The sequence below is a fragment of the Geospiza fortis genome, unplaced genomic scaffold (assembly GCF_000277835.1).
Source record: "Geospiza fortis unplaced genomic scaffold, GeoFor_1.0 scaffold134, whole genome shotgun sequence".
Classification (NCBI taxonomy): Eukaryota; Metazoa; Chordata; class Aves; order Passeriformes; family Thraupidae; genus Geospiza; species Geospiza fortis.
The window spans coordinates 195,878-216,756 of record NW_005054396.1 but is presented as its reverse complement, the minus strand read 5'-3'; the positions used below and the strand labels follow the sequence as shown (position 1 = coordinate 216,756).

The 20,879-nt window shown below is 38.6% G+C and overlaps 1 protein-coding gene across 1 annotated transcript in view; it reads right to left on the bottom strand.

The window, feature by feature from the left end:
• EHBP1 (EH domain binding protein 1) overlaps positions 1-20,879 on the bottom strand; it is a 204,935-nt gene that overhangs the window by 50,471 nt on the left and 133,585 nt on the right. Inside the window, exons 14-15 of the mRNA XM_031060945.1 lie at positions 19,436-19,579; positions 1,971-2,118 (exon numbers count right to left, since the gene is read on the bottom strand). Coding sequence (XP_030916805.1) covers positions 1,971-2,118; positions 19,436-19,579 — 292 coding nt within the window. The remainder of the gene's footprint in view (positions 1-1,970; positions 2,119-19,435; positions 19,580-20,879) is intronic.

Genomic DNA, 20,879 nt, shown 5'->3' with positions numbered 1-20,879 from the left:
CATTAAAAATATGAATGCAGTTAGGGGAAACATTCAAAGTCCAGTAGTAATAAGGAGACTGTCTATTAAATCCTAATTTTTGGTGGAAATTGAAAAACCAAATAAGACTAAACCCAGAAGTAATTCCAATTAATTTGGTCTGTAAAGTGTTGGTGCCATTTCACAGAACTACTAGACTTTAGAAAAATTAATTTCTTTAGGGGAGAATTGGTGTAGCACCTGAAAATACCTGTGGTGTGGAAGAATTATGTGGAAGATGTGCCAAAAGGAAAACTCTTTGAGAAGGACGAAGCAGAAGAAAATGCTATAAAATGCACACTGACATGAAAAGAGCAAAGAGAGATAAAACAAGACAGGGAATGAAAACTTTAGGTCCAAGAGAAGTTCAAAAAGATTGGCCAAACTATTGCATGAACAAAAAAAAAATCCAAGTAGGAATTAAAAATCAATGCAAAAGTAGAAAGCTGAATAAAAACCAATAGGTAGAGTGGTGATTGCTTTATAAATGAGTTGTCATCAACATTGATACTGTCCGCTCTTTTAGTAACAGTAAACTCTCTGGGTGCATATGCAATCTCCCCCTACAAATACAGTTTTCTTCAGTATATATGCACAGCTACCTCTCTGACTGCTTACAAATTGCATGAAGGGCAGGAAGAGAAATGGCAAAATACAGAGGAAAATATGAAGAGGACAACCACATCCCAGAAAGCAGCACACTGGGATATTTAGCAACTCTACAACTGAGTCACTGCAACAAAACAGAGTCACTGTTATCCAGCTGAGCACCCAGGATAGAACCAAAGACCTTACTTTGAGAGAAGGTATGGCAGGAACAGCTATGCACAGGCATGATGACACAGGGAGAAGGAAGTAATGAAATAATGTAGGATGGGGAATCATGAACTGTGAAGAGGGATGAGGAACACCCTGGCCTAGGTAATACCCAAGTACTGTGTCATTTGGCTCAGCCTGTCTTACTGCCATCAAGGATATAATTTTTCTACTTGCCACAAAAGAGAGTTATGTTGGCAAGCTTGCTTTACTGGGCAAAGAGAGCAAAACTGAAGACCAGACTCAAAGGGAGATGCAAAACTCACTGCTTTCTCTTTGGTGTTAAATGGAACAGAAGTGTAGGGCTTAGGGTGCAGTAAGACTGTATTTAAATATTATGGCATACAAAATACATGTAGTAGAGAAGAAATAAATATTTTTGTTGAATCTACATGCATTGTCAGTATCAAGCTGGATTTTCCTTACATTTTGGCTTATGATTTTGAGTTAGTTTGAGAAACACTATTTCCATTAGAATATGTAGAAGACATTAAAAGAGCAAGAAGCCTGCACTGAAATGTGTGCTCAGCACCCATTTGAGTTTGAGTGACACTACATTACTCCAGCTCATAGCAATGGCAGATATATGAATTTTAATGGTATTTCAAAGTCGGCTTAATAACATTATAGCAATATTACAACTCAAAACCTGTAAAAGCAAGTGGTCTGTCAAAAGACTGCCATTTAAAGTCAAAAGGTTATTGCCCATAACTCTCACAGATCACCTTTAAAATTCTCTTCTTTTGAACACATTTAATACAAAACAACATTTCTTAAGTATTTAAAATGTTGTTTTTCCCCAAATTATGTCCATGTTCCTATATAAAAATATATATTGAAGAGAACCAGCAACCAAGAAATTCTAAGAAACTGTGAGTAATAAGAAATCTGTAAATAATGGGCCAACATGAGCTACTCATTCACGCAACATATTTTTCTTGCAATCACATGTATGCTCTTAACTGTTGAAAATTAGGTGGCACAATGGGGATTTAGGAAACACATCTATGGCCAGGTCTTTTGAGACATTCACCTGATGAACAACAATGTTTTGAAGTACAAATAAAAGTGACACCCAAAAAGGTCTCTGGTTTCTAGGTTACCATAGGAATAAGATACAAGGTTCCTCAGCTCACCTCCAGATGCCTTTGACCTTTCTTTCAACTTTTCTGCAGCCATTTCAGTGTAGCTGGGAAGTTCTGACATCTTCACTCCAGATCGAGCTTCTGCTATTAGCTGACGAGCTCTCTCTCTCAGCTGCCGACGCCGCTCTTCATCTTGCTGCTAAGATATATTGAACAGTTGCCAACTCAGTAATTGACAGAAATGCAATTTCATTCTCAATCTGATCATCATGATAGGAACTGGTTTACAGCATGGTGCTTGGCCCACATTATAAATAGGACGCTCGATATCAGTTGGGTGTCACACCACAATTTTTAAAGACATCCATGCGTCAGATTATTTTTTTTAAGCATTCCCCAAATCATTGCTGCATTAGAAACCTGATGATTTGCAATGTAAAGCATTTATAAATTATGTTCTATAAAAACACCTTGATGAAAATTTGCAGACACTTCAGCCTCAAAGTAATCACACCCAATGAGTGATCTGAGCAAAGATTTACTGTGGTTATAAAATGGTTTTACTAAATTGAATTACTCATTTGAGTAGTATTCTGTCACAGAACTGATCTGAGAAGCCAGATATTGCTCTAGCTTACTCCAAGGACCAAGTTGACTTCAAAGTATAAAGTGGCATAAAATCTGAGGCATGTTCTTTGACTTCAATGGATATTTTTCTTTAAAAAAACTCAAAAAACCGAATGAAAATGACTGCAAAAACAATAGATGCACTCAGCAGAAAAGACTTTGCATCCCTTTAAAACATCCTACTAGTGGGGCTTCGGTCAATAATTAAAGGAATCATACTGGAACCATGCCAGATAGTGCTGTCTCACTAAAGCTCATAAATTAGAATCATGATAATATTTCAGTTACATAAATAAGCAAAGTTCTGCAGCACGAAATTTTGTAAAAGACTAACCCACCATGATAAAAAGAAATTCAGAAAAAGATCTGTTTAAACATATCTATAAGACTCATCATCTCTATAAAAGAAACTATTTCAGTTTTCATCATAAGCATGGGATTTTTGCTAAGTTAGGACTGTTCTTCCCCTCCCCTCAATATCAGAAATGCTCATAAAGTGCAAAGAAGTCAGTGCTTGGCTTAAATCTAACCTGCCAATAAGTTTATGTATTATGGACATAATGACCTGGATAAATCCCAGGTACAGGCTGTTGACCTGAACTAAGTGGAATATAACAAACTGCCTAATTTTGGAGAGCCATTCTGGCAACCTTCCCACCAACCCAGAAACTTGAGCATCCCACACCTGCAAAAGCTGGTGAGAGCTGTTGCTAAGTGCTATTTAGTTTAAGCAATCATTAATAAAACAAGTGCAAAATACTAATTAGGTACATTTTATCCATTTCCATGTAAATTGTTTGTTTGTAGCTATTTACTCAGCATTGTTCTCGGCACAATAGAAAAAATGCAAATGACTGAATCAGAATGCAGCCCTAATGGGACTTTCTGTTTATAACCATTAGCCCAGAGGTGTGCTGTAATTCAATCCTCCAGCAGAAAGATTTAGCCTCATTAACAGCTTGCATGGGCAGGTTACAACTCATAAAACCCTACAGTAAACAAAGTATATGGACACAGCACAATATCTCGCCTCTGAGTGACAGAGTCCCGATTCCCTATCAGATTGCCTTGATTTACTTTTCTCCTAATGTCCTCCCCCTGGAAAGACAATTCTGCCTGGGCCCTGCGAGGCAGCGGGATGGCACATGGGCTTTGTTTGCTTTCTCACCCTTTAACTTCCCAGAAGGCACAGAGCAACAGTCCTATCAAAAATTTATTTGGTAAAGTACACATTAGAAAGACAACTGGAAAGCTTCCCCCCCCACCCCATGCACTATAATAGATCAATTTAATTTAATTTCTAGCCAGGCAACTGACACAGCAAACGGTTTTATTTCGACCCACAGTATTTGGTAACATTAATTACATTGAATTTTACTTGAAATAAAACTGCTCAAATCTTTAATATTCCTAATTCCTTAGATATAGGAACTTAAATGACTTCTAAGAATGAATGTACAAAACTAAGATTCCCACATGGTTTAACGTCAAACAATTTAATCTACTTCAGCACATGTCATTTAAAATAGGGCCAGTTACATGTTTGTGACAAAAATGCCCTAAACTGAGCTGGTTGATTTCTCCTTCTTTCCTCCCCTCCTCCTGAAAGAGAACTTGCATCCTGAATTATTAGCATAGTCATTAACATCCCGGGGATCTCCAAGCAAACACAGATTATGGTGGCTTGTGTTTGTGCTGATTAAGCCAATCATCACCAGCGGATAAGGGAAAAACCAGCCTAGTTCTTGCTTAAATTCAATTCAGGTATTTGAACCCTCTGTTACTGAGCCTGGCAGAAGAAACATTGGTAAGAACGGGCAATGAAACTGAGAGCAGAAGAAGTAGACAGAGTAAGTTTTGAGGTACAGAAAAACAGTTAAACAGTATATCAAGCTAGAATTTGGAAAGGAAAGGACTTAAGAGAGGTACAGAGGCACAAACAAAAATATAAAAAAAAACAGCCCAGGAGATATGAAAAGAAGCACTGCACCAAGAAAGGACCAAGCAAACACAAATACAGTGACTTATTTTTTTCCCTGTACAATTGAAGAGAAAACTCAGTAAAATCTTCCACCCTCTGACATGCCAAAGAGACATTACAGTTTTCTTTGTTATTTCCCCCCAACTATTTTGTAATGGTTTAAAGATCTGCCATGCAGATGCACAGTGAGAAAACTTCACTATTTAAGGACAAACTCTTCAAGAATAAGTAATGTAATTCCTTGTTTCCCTCCTATAAAAATGTATTGGTATGCAATTTTTATATTTCACAGTTCACTGACATCTCGGCAAGCTTTCTTCCACTGCTTCAATGGTGCTACTTTTAATTTTATCCTCCTTAGTCCTAGTAATTAAAGTGATCAGCAGTGGCATCCCAACGGCTTTGACACAGCTACAACCCCCTAGCTGACTCCGGCTTTTAAGGGAAAGGGGAAGAAAAAAAAGGACGGGAGTTTCATTTCACTGGAACAAGAAAATCAAGCTTCTCCAATCCTCAACTTTATCCAATTGTTCTTTCAGCAGCCTTTGGATCTTAAGAAACAAATAAAAATGGCTGCCATTAGGGGGTCCTGTTTGTACTCGCTGCAGACGGCAGTGACTGACATTACTTTGGCCAAAAATTATGCCGCGGATTTGGGAAGGTGAATTCGAATGTGAAACACTGGCAGGGCAGTTTCCGAGATCATTACCCAGCCAGCTGAGAGCTGCCCAACTCAGGAAAATATTGAGAGTGGTGGAGTCTTTCAGGGCAAAAAACCCCCAAACACTCCCTTAAAAACCATCTCCTTAAATCACTAAAAATTTTGCAATCTTCTCACAGTAAAAAGAAAAAGAAAATAACCCACAAAACCTTTGCTAGGGATTTTCAGTCCTCCTTTGGTAGAATTTTGGGAGGATGCAAACTGACTTTACACCAGAATTCTGATAATGTATCGTCCTCTCACTATTAAAAAAAAATACAATCTGGTGAACTGCATTTATTTGACATTTAAAAAGTAAATTCTTTACTGTGTCCATAGACTGGGGGACAAAAGTAAAATTTAAAAAAAATGTGGTAAATTGCTTGTAATCCACAGCAACAAAATCAAACCAGAGTTGTATGAGAGGGAGCAATTCCTGAAGCTGTAGGTTTCAAAATGGTTCGTGGTCAGCCGTGAGTGCACAGTACATCTAAGAGAAAGAACTTGACTGCCACCTCTTTCATCATTAGACAGGAAGAACGGCTCTGTTATTAGCCATTCAGAAAGAAAAAGACTTCTGTGCTTGTCCAGAGGCAAGGATTACCAAAATGTACCTATTCAGGATTACCAAAATGTACCTATTCAGTTAGAAGAGGAGAAAGAATTAAAAAAAAAATAAAAAATAAAATTACATGAGCTTTAAAGGTTTGAGCAGGCTAGGTTATACTGTGACCTTGATCGGCTCTTGTTTGAGTAAATAGGATTTGGGACGAAACATTAAAACTGTTTAGCAGATCTTTTCAAACCATTTCAAACTTTTCTTATGTTGGTTTATAATATAACCAGACATGCTTGTAAATGGCCACACCTGCTCATTCCTCTGGGGATGGCCTGATCTCTGCCTTTGCTAACAAAGAAAGGACGGGAGAAAAAAAAATCAGCCTTTCTTGTTGCAAAACAGAGTGGAAAGTCAAAATCTTTCTCAAGTTTGTCCCATCTGGTCAGATTAAATCTTTGATCACCCTAGGGATCACATTTATGTTTGGTCTCTACCACTGTTTCAGAACAGCTCAAAATATACAGGTAGTGAGCAAAACATGGATTGCTAAGCAAGGAACACTCGGCATAAACAAAAGTGGCTTTGGATTTCTGTGGCTGTTCAGATTGTAGGAGGTGGTAAGCAAAGACAGACATAAACATCTTGGGTATTTTCTGCCTTCTGCCTGGTCTCTACATCAGCTACCTCACTATTCATAAACTGCATGTAACTTGAAAATATTTTTTCATGAATGCACATCACAAAAAGTATCAAACTGCTTAGGTAGCTATTGGCTTAGGAAATATGGCACCGATACACTGATGAGACAAGACAGAATGAACACGGAAGTAGCTCAAAGTCAAAACTGGAAAAATCAAACAATATCTTAACAAAGCCGCCCCCCTTAAGAAAAAAGCTCCAAAAATTCACAATAAAATGAGATGGTGTGGCTATAAAATGGAAAACATCTCTGTAAACCAAGGAGGCATTTTTAAAGAAATAGCCAACAATTTCTTCTATTTTTATTTTTTATTTTTAAAAATAATTTTATGTTGTTCTGGAAAATGTACAATTCAGTTGGTACAATATTTCTCTGTGAAGAATGGTGGCTGTAGAAAAACAATCCACTGATAATTTAATTCCTTGTGTCATTGTGAAACTGAAAAACTCTTAGTTTACTGAATAGAAAAAAAAAATATTTGAAAAAAAAGAATGGCTGACTAAGTAAGTATCACCTTGTGCTACATCCAAGGCCTCTTGCTGGTTGTCTGGCTGCTCTTTTGTAGGCAAAAAGGAGCTGAACGCTCTCTGGCTCCTTAGATCTGGTCCAACAAATGCACTGCCAGTCATGCACACGGATCCAGCTTAAAACTCAGTGTGAGCCTAAAAGAAGCTAGTCAAACTGGCACCTACTCATGCAGAAGTAGATAGATTTGTCATGACAGGCTGATTATTCAATGTAAAGAAACAGTTTAGCTTTTCTAATCTGGTACAAATACATCTTTCTCAGAGAAAAAAGTAAAAGGTCTAACAGTTCAAGTATTTATAAGTAAAGAAACCAACAAAAAAATTGTAACGTCAAAGTGAACCACAGGTATTTGTGCTGGAGCATTCTGCTAAACAGCCCCCAAGTTCTATTCAGATAAATAAGATTCAGCCGTTTAACCATTTCGGAGCTGCACATCTCTGCGACAGAGGTGATGTCGTCTGATTCACGCTGCACTTGGCTCTACTGCAAGTTTCAGGGACAGGCTGAAATACCCAATTCCAAAATCACGTTGTGTTTTCCTTCTGTCCTCGCTCGCTTGCGCTGGTGCAGAGGAAACACCAGGAAACACCACTGAGAAAGCTGACCTAAACCAAAAGCAGAGACAAAGACCTCCACTAACTTCTTCTCTGGAATTTTCCTAGGCAAGTTTGTGCTCTCCCCCATCCAGGAAGTATAATTAAGGTCAACAATCACCTAAGGTGCTGGGATCCATGAGCTCGTTCTGCCTGTCATCATGACTGTCGGTGCTATTGGCATGACCCACAAACAGGGGCTCAAGCATGCCGAGTCAGAAACATCCTAAAATAGTGCCACCATCCAGACAGGGCAGAATGCGAGATGAACAGGCTAAAGACGGCGTTTTCTGTGCCCTTCCATAGCTGAGCTACAGACAGAAGTTAAGAAAGCTGCTTACTCATTGTAGGAGTCAACATTCGTCGAGCTCCACTTAAGGGATTTTCTCTTGTGTAAACTTGACTTTATAATTAAAAAAAAAAAAAAAGGAAAAAAAAAGTGGTGTTATGAAACAAAGACTTTTGGCAAGTGTATGGGATGCGTAAGCTGGAGAGCAGCATCTCTCAGACTGCCATCCTGGGAAGCTTCCTCCTCGGGCGGGCAGCCCCGCGCCAAGGGAGGGACGTGCCCTCCTGAGGAATGCTCCCGGGTCACTCCCAGCCGAACAAAGCCAGCGGGCTGCAGGGGGCCTCCGAAAGTTGGTTTTCCTCCCCGCCTTCTCTCAATTTTTGGGGGAGGGTAACAAGATCCCTGTCTGCTTCTATGTGATGAGAATGAAAAGAACAAGTGCAAACCCCATATCTCCCTGGACCCTATTTTGCTGTTTTTTTTTTTTTTGAAAGTCCTGCAAACTGCTGGCAGGTTTTTTTAATGGAAAATACCAATCGCCTAAGATCTATACCTAGCCTTTTGCCAATAATGAGAAAACTTCACCTTCTGTCCCCAGCAATTCTTAGGAAATCTTTTGCTGTTATTCCTACAAATCCAATTACAGATTGTTGAGTAGCTAGTGGAGTAAGCTTATTGAGGAGTGTCACATCACTAAGTCGTGCGTATGTGTTTCAGTTTGTAATGTGGTCTGAGCCGCTGTAGAGGTGTCAACTTAAAATGCAAGTAAGTAGCAGAACAGGGCTAATCCCAGCCACTACTCCCCTGCAGCCAAATTGTAGCGCAATGAATGACAGTGGAAATGCAAAGATGCCACTGTGCTTATCACACACAGCCAGATGGTGGACCTGGATCAATGCACACATGCCACGATCAATGCATTTGATAAAGAATTAAGAAGAAAACTGTACATGTTATCAAAGAACTTGTACATGGCATAATTATGATTCTGCATGTGCTTACTGATGATATTGGAGACTCAGAGGCAGGTGATAATGAAACTGATAGGAAGAAATAGCTTAAAGGCTACAGCATATGGCCTCAGCACTAAGAAATCTTGTCAAATAGTTCAGAAAGCTTTTTTAACTGTTATTACAGGCTGCTCATAGTGCAAGCTGGTGGCAACGTTTTAATTTTTTTTAAACCTGAAATGTCAAAAAGTTACAAAAGCTGTACTTTTCAGAATGGTTCAGAAAATAATTAAGATGCTATTGTGTTTTAAACATGGCAAAAAAACTACAGGTAGAGAGAGCATTCACAATTTAGGGGTGGGGGGAGTAGCTGGACATTTAAATATACATATACAATTCTGTGTTTCCTGAATAAATGCATTTAGACTTTGAGGAAGCTTGTGGCAGTTTAAGGAATGTATCTTGGTAGAAATTTGCATCCAGCACACCAATTTCTACAGATGCAGTTTCGATATTGTTGAAATTTCGGTATTATCAAAATGTATCGAGATGCACTCAACATCAAACGTAGAGTATTTCCCTGCTTGCATTTGTACTCTGTCAGCTGAGTTACAGACACCTTGGATGTGAAAGAAGGTAATTAAAGATTTGTGGAAAATAAAGTCTAAAGTAATAAAAAAAATTTTATAATGTATAAAAGGTACCTAAAATACAAATTCTCATGCTCCAGTTGATAGATGAGCTGTCTAATCAACGCCTGGACATAACTTAAGTGCTCTCATTAGTGTGAAGACCTTCAGGCTAAATAAGACTAAATCCCTTAAAAATTGCTTCTGCAATAGAAAAATCCCCCTTACCATTTTCCTCTGCCTAAATCATATCAATTAAAAAGAGAGAAGGGGAGGGAGGGAGAGAGAGAAGCATTTTCACATGACTTTGTTTTAACTGACACTCAAAAATCTATCTTCTGAATCCAATTTAAAATGTCTAGGCAAAAAAAAAGTTCATTAGCAATCAAAGAAACAAAAAAAATCACCCCGAGTTTAGTTTCTCTTTCACTTTGAACCTGAATCTTTACTCAGCACTAAGGTGCATAATGCCCATTGAATCCTTCACTGTAACTTCTTTTTTCCACCCCAAACGTTTAATCAACATTGCAGTTTTACATTAAATGATAAAATTTATCTAAACGATCCTCCAGAAGAGTGAAGCGCTTATTTTATTTTCAGCAGGCTGAGGAGGGACACTCTCCACCTCCCCCCCGCTCCCCGCCAACCCCCGAATTTCAATTTGTCCTGACAAACCATTGGGTATTAAATTCTAAAGGCACGCAGAGTGCATAAAGAACTGATGGCTTGATTAGCTCTTGTGGTGCAATTGAAGGAGCTGTCTCTCTCCCTGCTTCTCCATTTTGAGAAACACTTTGATCTTCGTTCAAGTCAATTCATGAACATCAACTGACAAGACTGCATGAAACACCCCAATGGTTAGGCCCAAACTCGTAGCAAACTATTTGGTTTCATTAAGGCTTTAGGAGAAGTGACCAGTGACAGTCCTTTCATTCAGAAGCCAACAGGCAAGTGACTATTTAAAGTTTAATGTGCACAATGTACTGCTGAAGGCCACTACACCTATAGTCAGTCACTCAAGTATGAATGCCTTTACCTACTATTTTGTGACATGTGAACTGCTAAGTGCAGCTGCAGTCTCATTAATGCATTCGCCCAGATTTGTTTGCAGGACTAAATAGACGATTCACAGAATTTCTGGTGAGAGAAACAACTGTATCTTCAAAGGAAGGTAGAACAGCAGGTGCTATGTAAAAGCCAGAGATTAAAAACAGATTGTGTTTTTAAATGCAGCAATTTACTCGAGATTTGCACAAATGTAGCAGAAATATTATCTGTTCCGGTTGAAAATATGAAAGGATTTGAATCACATCACCCACAAAACGCAAGGTGTTTGGGCTGGTGTCGTGCTTTGCTACAGTACACTACTTACACATCACTCTGCCCCTTTTTTAGTTGCCCTCTCCAAAGAGTCCCACTTCAAAGAGTTCATTTTTGCACCAGTTCCTGTCAATGCAGGTCAGAAACACTAAAGTGGAAAGTGGCTGCAGTGCTGTGGCACAAAGAGTCTCCGCGGCTGAAATCAAACAAAGCCCAATTAAACTAATCATAACGTCCCAGTGAACACAAGGAAGCTCACCTGGTATTTCTGGACTTCTTGTGTGAATTCCCAACTCTACTCGGTACTTGGTACTATAATTACCCTGACCAAAATACTGTGAAATTACTGCTCTGATCTACTAATGGCTGCAAAAAATCCTGTCGCTGTGGTTCCATGCCAAGGGGCCGTAGCAAGGTGGCGCAATGCTTTCTGACAGAGACGACAACTTCGAAAAACTCAAAAGGGAAAATTAACGGGATGTGGTTTATGTTGCCAAGGACTGTTCATTAATTACCAATTTAATCACTGCTGGAGGCATGACATTACAAAAATCTGGCTGAAAGTTCTAATAGATTATGAAGACCACCTAAGAAGAGTGACCAAGAAATGTACAAAACAATTAATACTGTTTCACTGCTATCAAAGACACTCAGATTATTTTACATCAAGTGAAGCAAAAGAATTAGTAGCTTCACAGTGCCACCACTAGGAACTGTAAATACAATGGCACACAATTAGTAATGCACATGTGACTTTTCGTTCAAGGCATATATCCTTGGGAAAGCCAGAACACGATAAGGAGAACAAAAGAAACATTTTTAAATGAAATGAATAAAGATTTTAACTCTACCCTTGTGCATGCTGAGCAATCACAGAATAGGCAATGCAAAATACAGCTCTAAGTAATGGCGATATCATCCTGGGATTCACAACAGCGTGTACTGAACATCCACACGGAAAACGTCCACAGCTATTAGCAGCAATAGAAAAAGAGCATTCCAGGGGCTGAGAAACCCGGGTCTCACTCTGCACACAAAGGGACAGCTCTGAAACAGAGACTTCTTTTTTTTTTTCACCCTAATATTTATAAATGGATAGAAGACACTAAAATTTTGGAACTAATTTTGTTCGGATGATCTTAGAATTCCATTAATAAACTGCCAGCCTATTTTCTGTCAGCGTGCGAGTTAATGGTATGGCTGCAGACTGTGCAGCACCTTGAATTTACAGCCACATAGTAAATAAATTTATATATTTAGGCCAGATCCTTAACTGGTGTAAACAGATACATATTATAGAGGTAACAGCAATAAAAATCAGCTGAGAAATTCAAGCATTTGTATCTGAAACTGAAACTGCTAACATTTGTCATGCATTATCAAAGGTTATGCTTTATTCAGGAAATGCTTCCTGCTATAAAACTGACAGTGAATACTAGTTCTTCTTAAAAATTACTTTACTTGCCCTAATTGATTTATTTTCCCAGCTACATCAGGGACTTGTCTACAGCAATATTTTTGTACAGTGAAATATCACAACTTCATACTAAGAAAGTGCTTAAACAGACAAAATATGAAGTCAAAAGATGTAGAACCTCTTTGGAAAGTTACTGATTTTTTTTTAATGCATTGAAGAACATTAAATAAAATAAGTTGCTTGCTCTTGCCATCAAGGAATTGAGATCAGACTATCTCAACCTTAGTGTGTTGCTATAAAGAAGCAAATATCAGGTCAGTTTTGGGTTTGAAGTGTTCAGTCAGCAGGTCCTTTCTCCAGTTAAAGAAAAGTATGTTGTTAAAACAACTATAAAACTTAGAATGCTCATGAAATGTAAATACTCCACAGCATAGTCTTATCAGCTTACACCATATTTAACCACTTTTTAGTGGCATACAGACAAGACATACAAATGAACAACAGGGAATAAGTTACCAAAGCTCAGGGATTACCAAAATAATGTTCAATCTTTTTACCAATTAAATGGTAACTCCTTCTTTGTAATCTTGGGAAGATCTAGTGATCATATCTAAATCTGGTTGCAATTATCAGCATGACAGACTAGCTTTATTCAATCAGTATTTTCCAATTAATATTAAAAGACCAAGGTTGCCACCTGCAAAGTCCTACACCTCAATAAATTCATGCCAGATGTTTAATTAATAAAGATCAGGTCTTAATCTTTTTTTTGAAGAAAAACAAGATAATAATAATTTGAGAGTGCTTAAATGAATTAACACGACCACCTCAATCACAGACATTTATTTTCCAACTGAGGAGACTACAAAAAATCCAGCAGTGAACTGGATACCTTTCCTAATGCAACAGAAGTAGCGATTCTGGTTGGACACAGAAAAAAATACTAAATGAAGCTAATTTGTACTAATTTTCAAGAACTCGAAAACAAAATTGGAGGAAAGAACACTCACACTGCTACCTTGAGTTTAAGGTATCGTTCAATCAAAATAAAATATTCTATTTTTGCTGCCTACTCTGAATTTGCTTTTGATACCACTTCTGTTCATGTTGGCTCCAGTTTACTTATTGGAGGTAAGTTTGGACAGTTTGGAGCTTATTAGTTCAGAGGGGCAGCAGATTATTGCCGGACATGATCAATAAATGGGATCATTTATTAAAGCGGTTTTATTTAGCATTTAAAATAATTCTTTGTTTTTATTTTATTTTATTGCAGTCAGCATATCCAGTATCTGTGCAAATGTATGCAGCCAAAATTAAAGATCATAAAGACTCATATCCTTTCAGATTCTGTCACTTTCTGAAGCCTTTCTAAAAAGAACTTGCATTTCCACTAGTCAGGTGCATGCAAAAAAAAAAAAGTTATCATTTTGCACTCAAATATTTATGAAAATGAAAAGTAATGGGCACAACAGATTGACACCTGAAGTAGAAAGAGCTTATTAAAAATGAATTAGATACAGCTTCAACAAGTCCTTTGAGCAAGGGAGTAATAAAAAGCAGTATTCTGAGCAAGCAGAAACAATCTCATGGCAGAGCCCGTTCCTCTGCCCTCTGCACACAGTGTTCGTGTGTTTGGAGGAGACAGCTTTTCGGTGAGGTACTCTGTATCTGCAAAATCTACTAAAAGAGTTGAACATCATTGCCACTGCTTTTTCAAATCTTTCTTTTTTTTCAATATATACACATTGAGGCAGCTACTCCTGTCATTCAGCTTGAATAAATATAAAATAATGGCACCAGAGATAATTAAACCCAAATCTTTCTCTGTACAGAAAGCAGGGTAGTAACAGTTGCAATTAAGCACAGCAGCAGCCTCAGGATTATTCTCCAAACCCCCCCAAGTAAATTTGTATTATTCCGGTTTTAAATTCTTATTGTTCAAATTGAGTCCCTCACAATTTTTAGCGTAGTTATACTCAAATGCTGCTCTGAAGAAAGAATTACTATTTTCCTATTTCACAAAACGCAGAAGACAGAGTGATTCCCTCCAGGTATCATACTATTGAACCCCTGCATCCACCAATCTATGCCAGATCCTAAATATGCAAAATTTTTGGCCAAATCCATATATGGGTGGCCCAGTCCTGCACCTAAATTCACCAAGGAGGAATCCTTAGCTCATGCAAAACCCAAGTAACTTCAGAAACTATCTGTAGCCCCTGGTAGGGAGAAAAACACATCCTTTGCCAGATGAGCACTAATTTTCATGAATTCCATTAGATATGGCATTCCCTGCTAAAGCTGTCTGCCTTACAAAAACAAATTAAAAGAATTTGACACAGGATTTAGGAGATGTCAGAAATAAAGCTAGTGGGCATAATCTTAATTTTCATCCTGCTCTGCATCCTCTAAAACAGAGCCTAACTGTGGCAGCACCTTTTACTTTCACTCTCTCCTGGTCTTCAGCCCAGCCCTAAGCTCTACCCAGTGGTGTTCTACCCAATACTTTGGTTTATTTTCACTGTTCAATATGCATGCCTATCAACACGTAGGATTATTCTTTATACCACAATATTCACATCTCGCTCTGAAGACAGAATTGTTAATTTCTTGATTTCTTTCTACAGTGCCCACATCTATGATATTTAAGAGCCTCAAGAGCATTAATCACATTCCCTTCTCACAACAAGCTGTGGAAGAGTCATTACCCTGCTCTTCTGATGAGAACTGAGAGGGAGAGAGCCAGCTAAAAGGATCTATCACCGGGTGCTTGCTCTGGGAAGCCTATTAGTTGGATTTTTTTTTCAGTATACTAAGCTTTATAGCCATTTATACGTCTCAAGCACAGCTCCAATTGATTTCCCTGACAGACCTGGATGCTCAATATATCTGCAAATCAAACTTTTGCCTCAAAGTGATCAAGAAAGGAAGGACACAAAAAATAGTGACCACCTAGAGGACATTTGGCTCAAAAGACTTAGTGGCACTGATCAGGAACTCGGGTAAAGGCACAAGTACATTTAATTTTTTCAAGCACCTTAACCATGACCTCATCTTTTCACTCCTCACAGTCCCTGCTTCGTTTGTCGTACACCTTTCAATTTCTGCAGTCAAAAGCACAGAGGTCCTCTGGACAAACAGCCTTCTACATCACCTCTATCCTCTGAGGAAAATGAGACACAACTGCTTTGGGGAAAATAGTATGTGATCACATAATTAAAGACTACATCATAATGCATATACACAAAGGAGGTTAATTAAAGCTGCCTGTGCATTTCTTAACTCCTAATTCCATTCTCTGTAATCATGCTGACTCCATAACCATAGCCATTTGAGTTTGGAGAGTAAATGACAGCTGCAGTAAATTTCCATTCTTTATGTGGCCCAGTCACTAAAAGAAAATAAGATTTTGCCAACAGCCTTTACAGATATTTGCTGACAGCAGAGTTATGCTGAGATTCAAGAATTAGAGATTCCATCCCATGTTCTACAGATGAGGATTCCCCTCCTGGAAAGGCCCTTTAGGGCCATGACTTCTGAATATTTCCCACTTAGTGTGGTCCCCTCTAACCTGTCACTTTGCTGGATAGGTCTCATAGCCCCGCTCCAGTCTCCTCACCTTTCCAACATCACATTCCAGCCAAGCTGCCGCTGCTAACAACCATCACTACAGGTTGATATTTTACAGCATCTGGAGGGAGTAGATATGTCCCTTCCAGCCCTGTGATATTCACCATGAGAAAAGGCAAGTTAAATAAAAATGAGTAAGCTAATAAAAAGGCTCTCCTGGTTAAAAGCTAAGTGATTACAGCTGCTATATCAGATTGCAAATGACAGAAGCATCTCGTAAAAGAGTCACCACATGCACACATACATCAAGAAAGCAAGCAGAAAGGCTGAGCTGTTTATAAATCTACCATAGAGAAAGGGATCCACGAGGGGATCAGTAACTCTCTTCACAGAGCTCTTAAGCTAATTCTTCCAGTCTCCAAAGGGCTGCATCAATTTTAATGACACAGCTATGATCCTCCCAAACCATAAGCATGATTTCAAGGAGGATCCAATCAATGCAGTCTCCTCTTAGACTTCAAATACATGCACACATACCTCCACATGCTGTCTGGCATGCATAGAGCTTGAGATTGAAGGCTTCTGAGAAGCACCAAATAAGCAAACACAACACTGAAAAAATTTCTACCATGCTGCAAGGAGGGAAGAAATGGGAGAAACGAGGCTGTACTCTGTGCTTAGAGGAGAAAAAGCAACACAGTTTTTTTCAAAATGGACTTTTACCAAAACAAATCAGGCAGGCACACACAAAATAAACCTGTATTTATGGCCATGGTACAGATATGGAAATTTCCTCCCTGCTGCTCACCCTGAGCAGCACCACTGCCCGTCCTCACCGTGCTCATTGTGCAAGCCCATGCACTGAGCGCTGCTCTCACCTGGTCACTAGGAAAGCAGAAACTCCTGGTTCTCACATGACACATGGAAAGTGCTAACAGCAAGGCCTAGGAGATGAGACTTTTCTAAAGTCACTAAGGACTCCACAGGCTTCTCTTAGCTGGGGTGACTGACAGCACAGTCTGAAAGACTAGGATGCTTAAAGCACTTTCTGAGAAGGTATCAAAAAAGGTGCAATTGCAAACTTCAAGAGTTACTTTCAAAAGTATTGCCCCTGAACTATCTCTTCAAAGTTTTCTTATTTAAAATTAGATCTTCCTGTTTCAAACCATTTTCTTTTGAATCTCAATCCATCCTGAAAATGAGCCTCGTCCAATTTCCACTACTAAATGCTGATTCTCATTATCACAACTCTCATTTGGATAACACACTACTACACATTACTGCACACTGACATACAACACTGCTTTGAGTCAAAGTTCTTATTATTAACCTTAATGACCAAAAAGCCATGAATAGAAATAAGTCTGTGCGATATGCTAACAATCAAATGACCTGTAGAAAACTGGCAGAACTACATCAAATAGAAATGCCTCATCTCTACTAATATCAAGTATGTTAAAGGAAAACAGGAATCAATGTGTTTTATCTTACACCTATATATGTTTATGCACATATGCATTCTCCTTCAGAGTATGCACCTGTAGGGATATGTACATAACATATACATCCATGTTATACACAGCTTTATATAATGTATATTATTATATACCAACTGTAAGAGTCTCCAAATCACATCTCCATGACACCCTTCAGAGCTGAGGAGCTTTTGTCATTCTTATGTGAAAACAACTTGAATTAAGTGTGCCCACTACAGAGTGCCCAGATTTCACATGGGCCAGGACCATTTGTTCCAGGACAGTTCTCCTTGAGCTTCTGACAGAGGCAGCAAGAAACTTTGCCTCTGCCAAGCTGCCCTAAAAGACTGCCCTTCCTTTTCCTGCAGTCTTCTAATTAATTTTCAGCTTCTGTAACAAATGAAATAAGGTCCTGTGGGTAATCTGGCAGTCCTGACTCTCACCCTGAAAACCCATCACCATCTCCTACCCTCCAGCTGGTTTTCATGGCCTGGACACCAACTTCCTTATTGTGTAACTTCACATTACCACCTACCCAGGGCACCTCTTCTCTGTATGCCACTGGAGCAGCTCCTTTCACTCCTGTTTGGATTTCATTAGCAGGAGTTTGAGGCTAAAAGAGAAAGTTTTGCTTCCCAATACTATGACCTGCACCAGAAGGGGCCTTGGTCCTCAGGAGAGCAATGGTAAAAGATGCTCTTGCTGGGCAGTGTTCATGCAGACAATTTTTACTAACACTTAGGAACTTTTCTGAACTTCAAGGCTATCTGACAAGATTGTAGTATTAACACAACTGTGACTGATTTGAACGAATTTTTCAAGGGAATATAACCATCTCTTCAAATTTTACCTATTTTTAATATGAGTAAAACAAAGCTTTGTCAAACCTAATACAGAGAAAGAGATGATCAGGTTTCTTGATGTTAAAAAAAATTTAAAATATTACCCTGAGGCAGAAGAGCTGACAGGGAAGATTTCAGCTCAAACAATGAAATACTAGCAAAGTTGTAAAACCTTTGAAAATAGGACCTTATAATAAAAAACATTAGGCAACTTTAATTACAGTTGTTTCTGCCTGAGTAGTTGCCTATAGTAACTCTCCTCTAATGTCATTTTCTTTATGAAAAGATAATTTTAAAAAATCCAAAGTGAAATTTATACTAAAATATACATATCTAGGAAAAACTTTAAAAAAACAGAATAAGAAAAATTATATATCATTAAACAAATAAGTACTTAAAGTAGTACATAAATAAGACTTGTCTGTGTATATGAATATATTTCAAAGTAAAATGAAGTATTAGTCTATGGAGAGGAATTTCTACAAAAAAGAAAAACCAGCATGGATCTAAGAGAGTTAAGAAAATAAAATGAAATGTGTTAAATCACTGCCTTCATTTTTTGCTTGTATGATCCCATTCCTGTAAAGCAGAGAATCTGCCCCTCAGGACTCGGCTCTGAAAGGTGGGAATCTCTAAAGATTCCAGCCTTTCTCTGTATCATTATTTTTCAGTTATATTTACACTCTCAGTTGCCAGTACAGTCTCTAATGTGCAATAGTTAGAATCACAAAACCTGCATTGCAAAGGTTTGCATAAAAATTAATTAGCTTTCATCTCCGGAGAGTAGGGATCCTCCAGGTCACCATGGAAGCCACTGGAGATGCAACCACAGCTGCATCAACACTGGAGCTCATTCCCCCGCTCAACTTTCCCCCTTCACCAGCATAATCAACTTTGGTGATAAAAAGGAATTGTTTCATCAACTCTTTTACAAGACTGACACAAGCAGCTCCATTCACTGCAACAACACTTCTAAAGCAGCTAGGAGCTCACTCCAGAGGCTCAAGGAAATGATTTACATTAACTGAAAGAGAAGCAATCAGAAATAGCACAAATTACTTCACTATCATTTAACAAGTGACGCTTGAGTTTCATCCCACCAGAAACTGCAGTGCCAATCAAAGAAGATGCTCCCAGACTTTTGCTTCCAAGGAAGTGGGAGGCACCATTCTATTGGCCATAACATTAGGAGAAACAGTTTTTAGAAGTGAATGAAGGACACATGACACACCAAACGCAGAGAAGAAATGTTCTGCAAGGACATGCCTCCCCCCCACGACAGCACACACAATGCATTTTAACTCTGCAAACTGCAAGAGTGGCCAATGTTTCTTACATCGTTCAGCTGCTTATTGCGGGCTGGGATGAGGGTACTGCTTAGTTGTTTATTCCCTGCCTTTAATGCTGCATCTCTTCTTGCTTGCTCAAGCAGAACTCTCGCTCGTTCTTTAAGTTCTTCCTGTCTTGACAACATACGTTGCTTAAAAATAAAGAAATATAATTAACAGCAAGGCAGCCTCGGGGTACTGAAGGTTTATACAGTAGTTAATAGCCAGCGGCCTTCCTATACAAAAAAGGTCAGGAGCCACATGAATTATGTCTTCATGAGGTGACAGGGCATTTATAGAAATGAAAAGATGATCAAAATGTAAAAAAAAAAGTCATAGGCCTTTATAATGTAAATTGGAGTTCTCTTCCTTCCCCTTAAAACTTAATTTCTATCAACATTTAATGCCTTTAAACTGCAACTGTGGAAAAAACCCAACTGGCTTCCAAGAAGCCATGTCAAACATGCTGTGTTTACTTATTTACTTTAATATGTATGTAAATATGACTACAACAAAAATGCTTTGTTAGCTACTTATATGGGTACCACTCACATATAACTTAAATTGAACACCAAGAAGCTGGGTACAAGGCAAAAAACCCTCAAAAAATATCTGCTTCTACTGAATTTATGAATATGCACAAGTCCCTTCTTCTTACAAAGGACTGAGCCGACTTTAAGAGCAGAAATAGCAAAAGGGGGTTCTGCACAGGCAACACAAGAACATGAGCAGCTCCCAGGCAGACACACTCCCAAGGGCTGGTTTCTTAGTCAAGGTCAACTATGAAGAGTGGGAAAATGCATCTCCAGGCCTTTCCATAAGGGCCAGGGCTGGGGCAGGTGTTGCCTGCTGTGCTCCTGCAACAATCACGTGGAAATGGAGGTGCTTGACTCTAAGCAACAACTGAGTGTAGGTTCAGAGGGAGCCTCACATCTGAGATTTTATTGCCATATGCAAATGTACCAATAATTAACAACAAAGAACTGCCTTTAAAGCCAACTTCTGCTTTTTCTTGGCCTGTTACACCCTTGTCCATGAAAATCTTCATAGAGAACAAATCCTGTCTCCTCCTGCTCTTTTATTCTGTATGGACCAAGCTGTTCCTTTCTCATCCAGTACACAAAGATGATGATGATCATGATGATGAGGATGATGATTAGAAACCTCACAAGACTTCATTGATTAAAGGAAAGAAATTAGTTGACTCTGGAACCTCTTTTTGGCCATTATCACTCATCTATAGACTGCTCCTCTTGCAATAAAATCATCTTTATGGTGCTTACTCAGAAAAAAAATCCCATAAAAATATTTGAAGCAATTCATCCTATCAGAAGGCTGGATATATTCTTTTCTTAACAGAGCTAATGGCACAAAGCCCAAACTCAAGAAAACTCTTCACAAGGGTAAAATTATAAGCTTGCTTTTGCATTTTTGTAAGCGGAGGTGTTAACA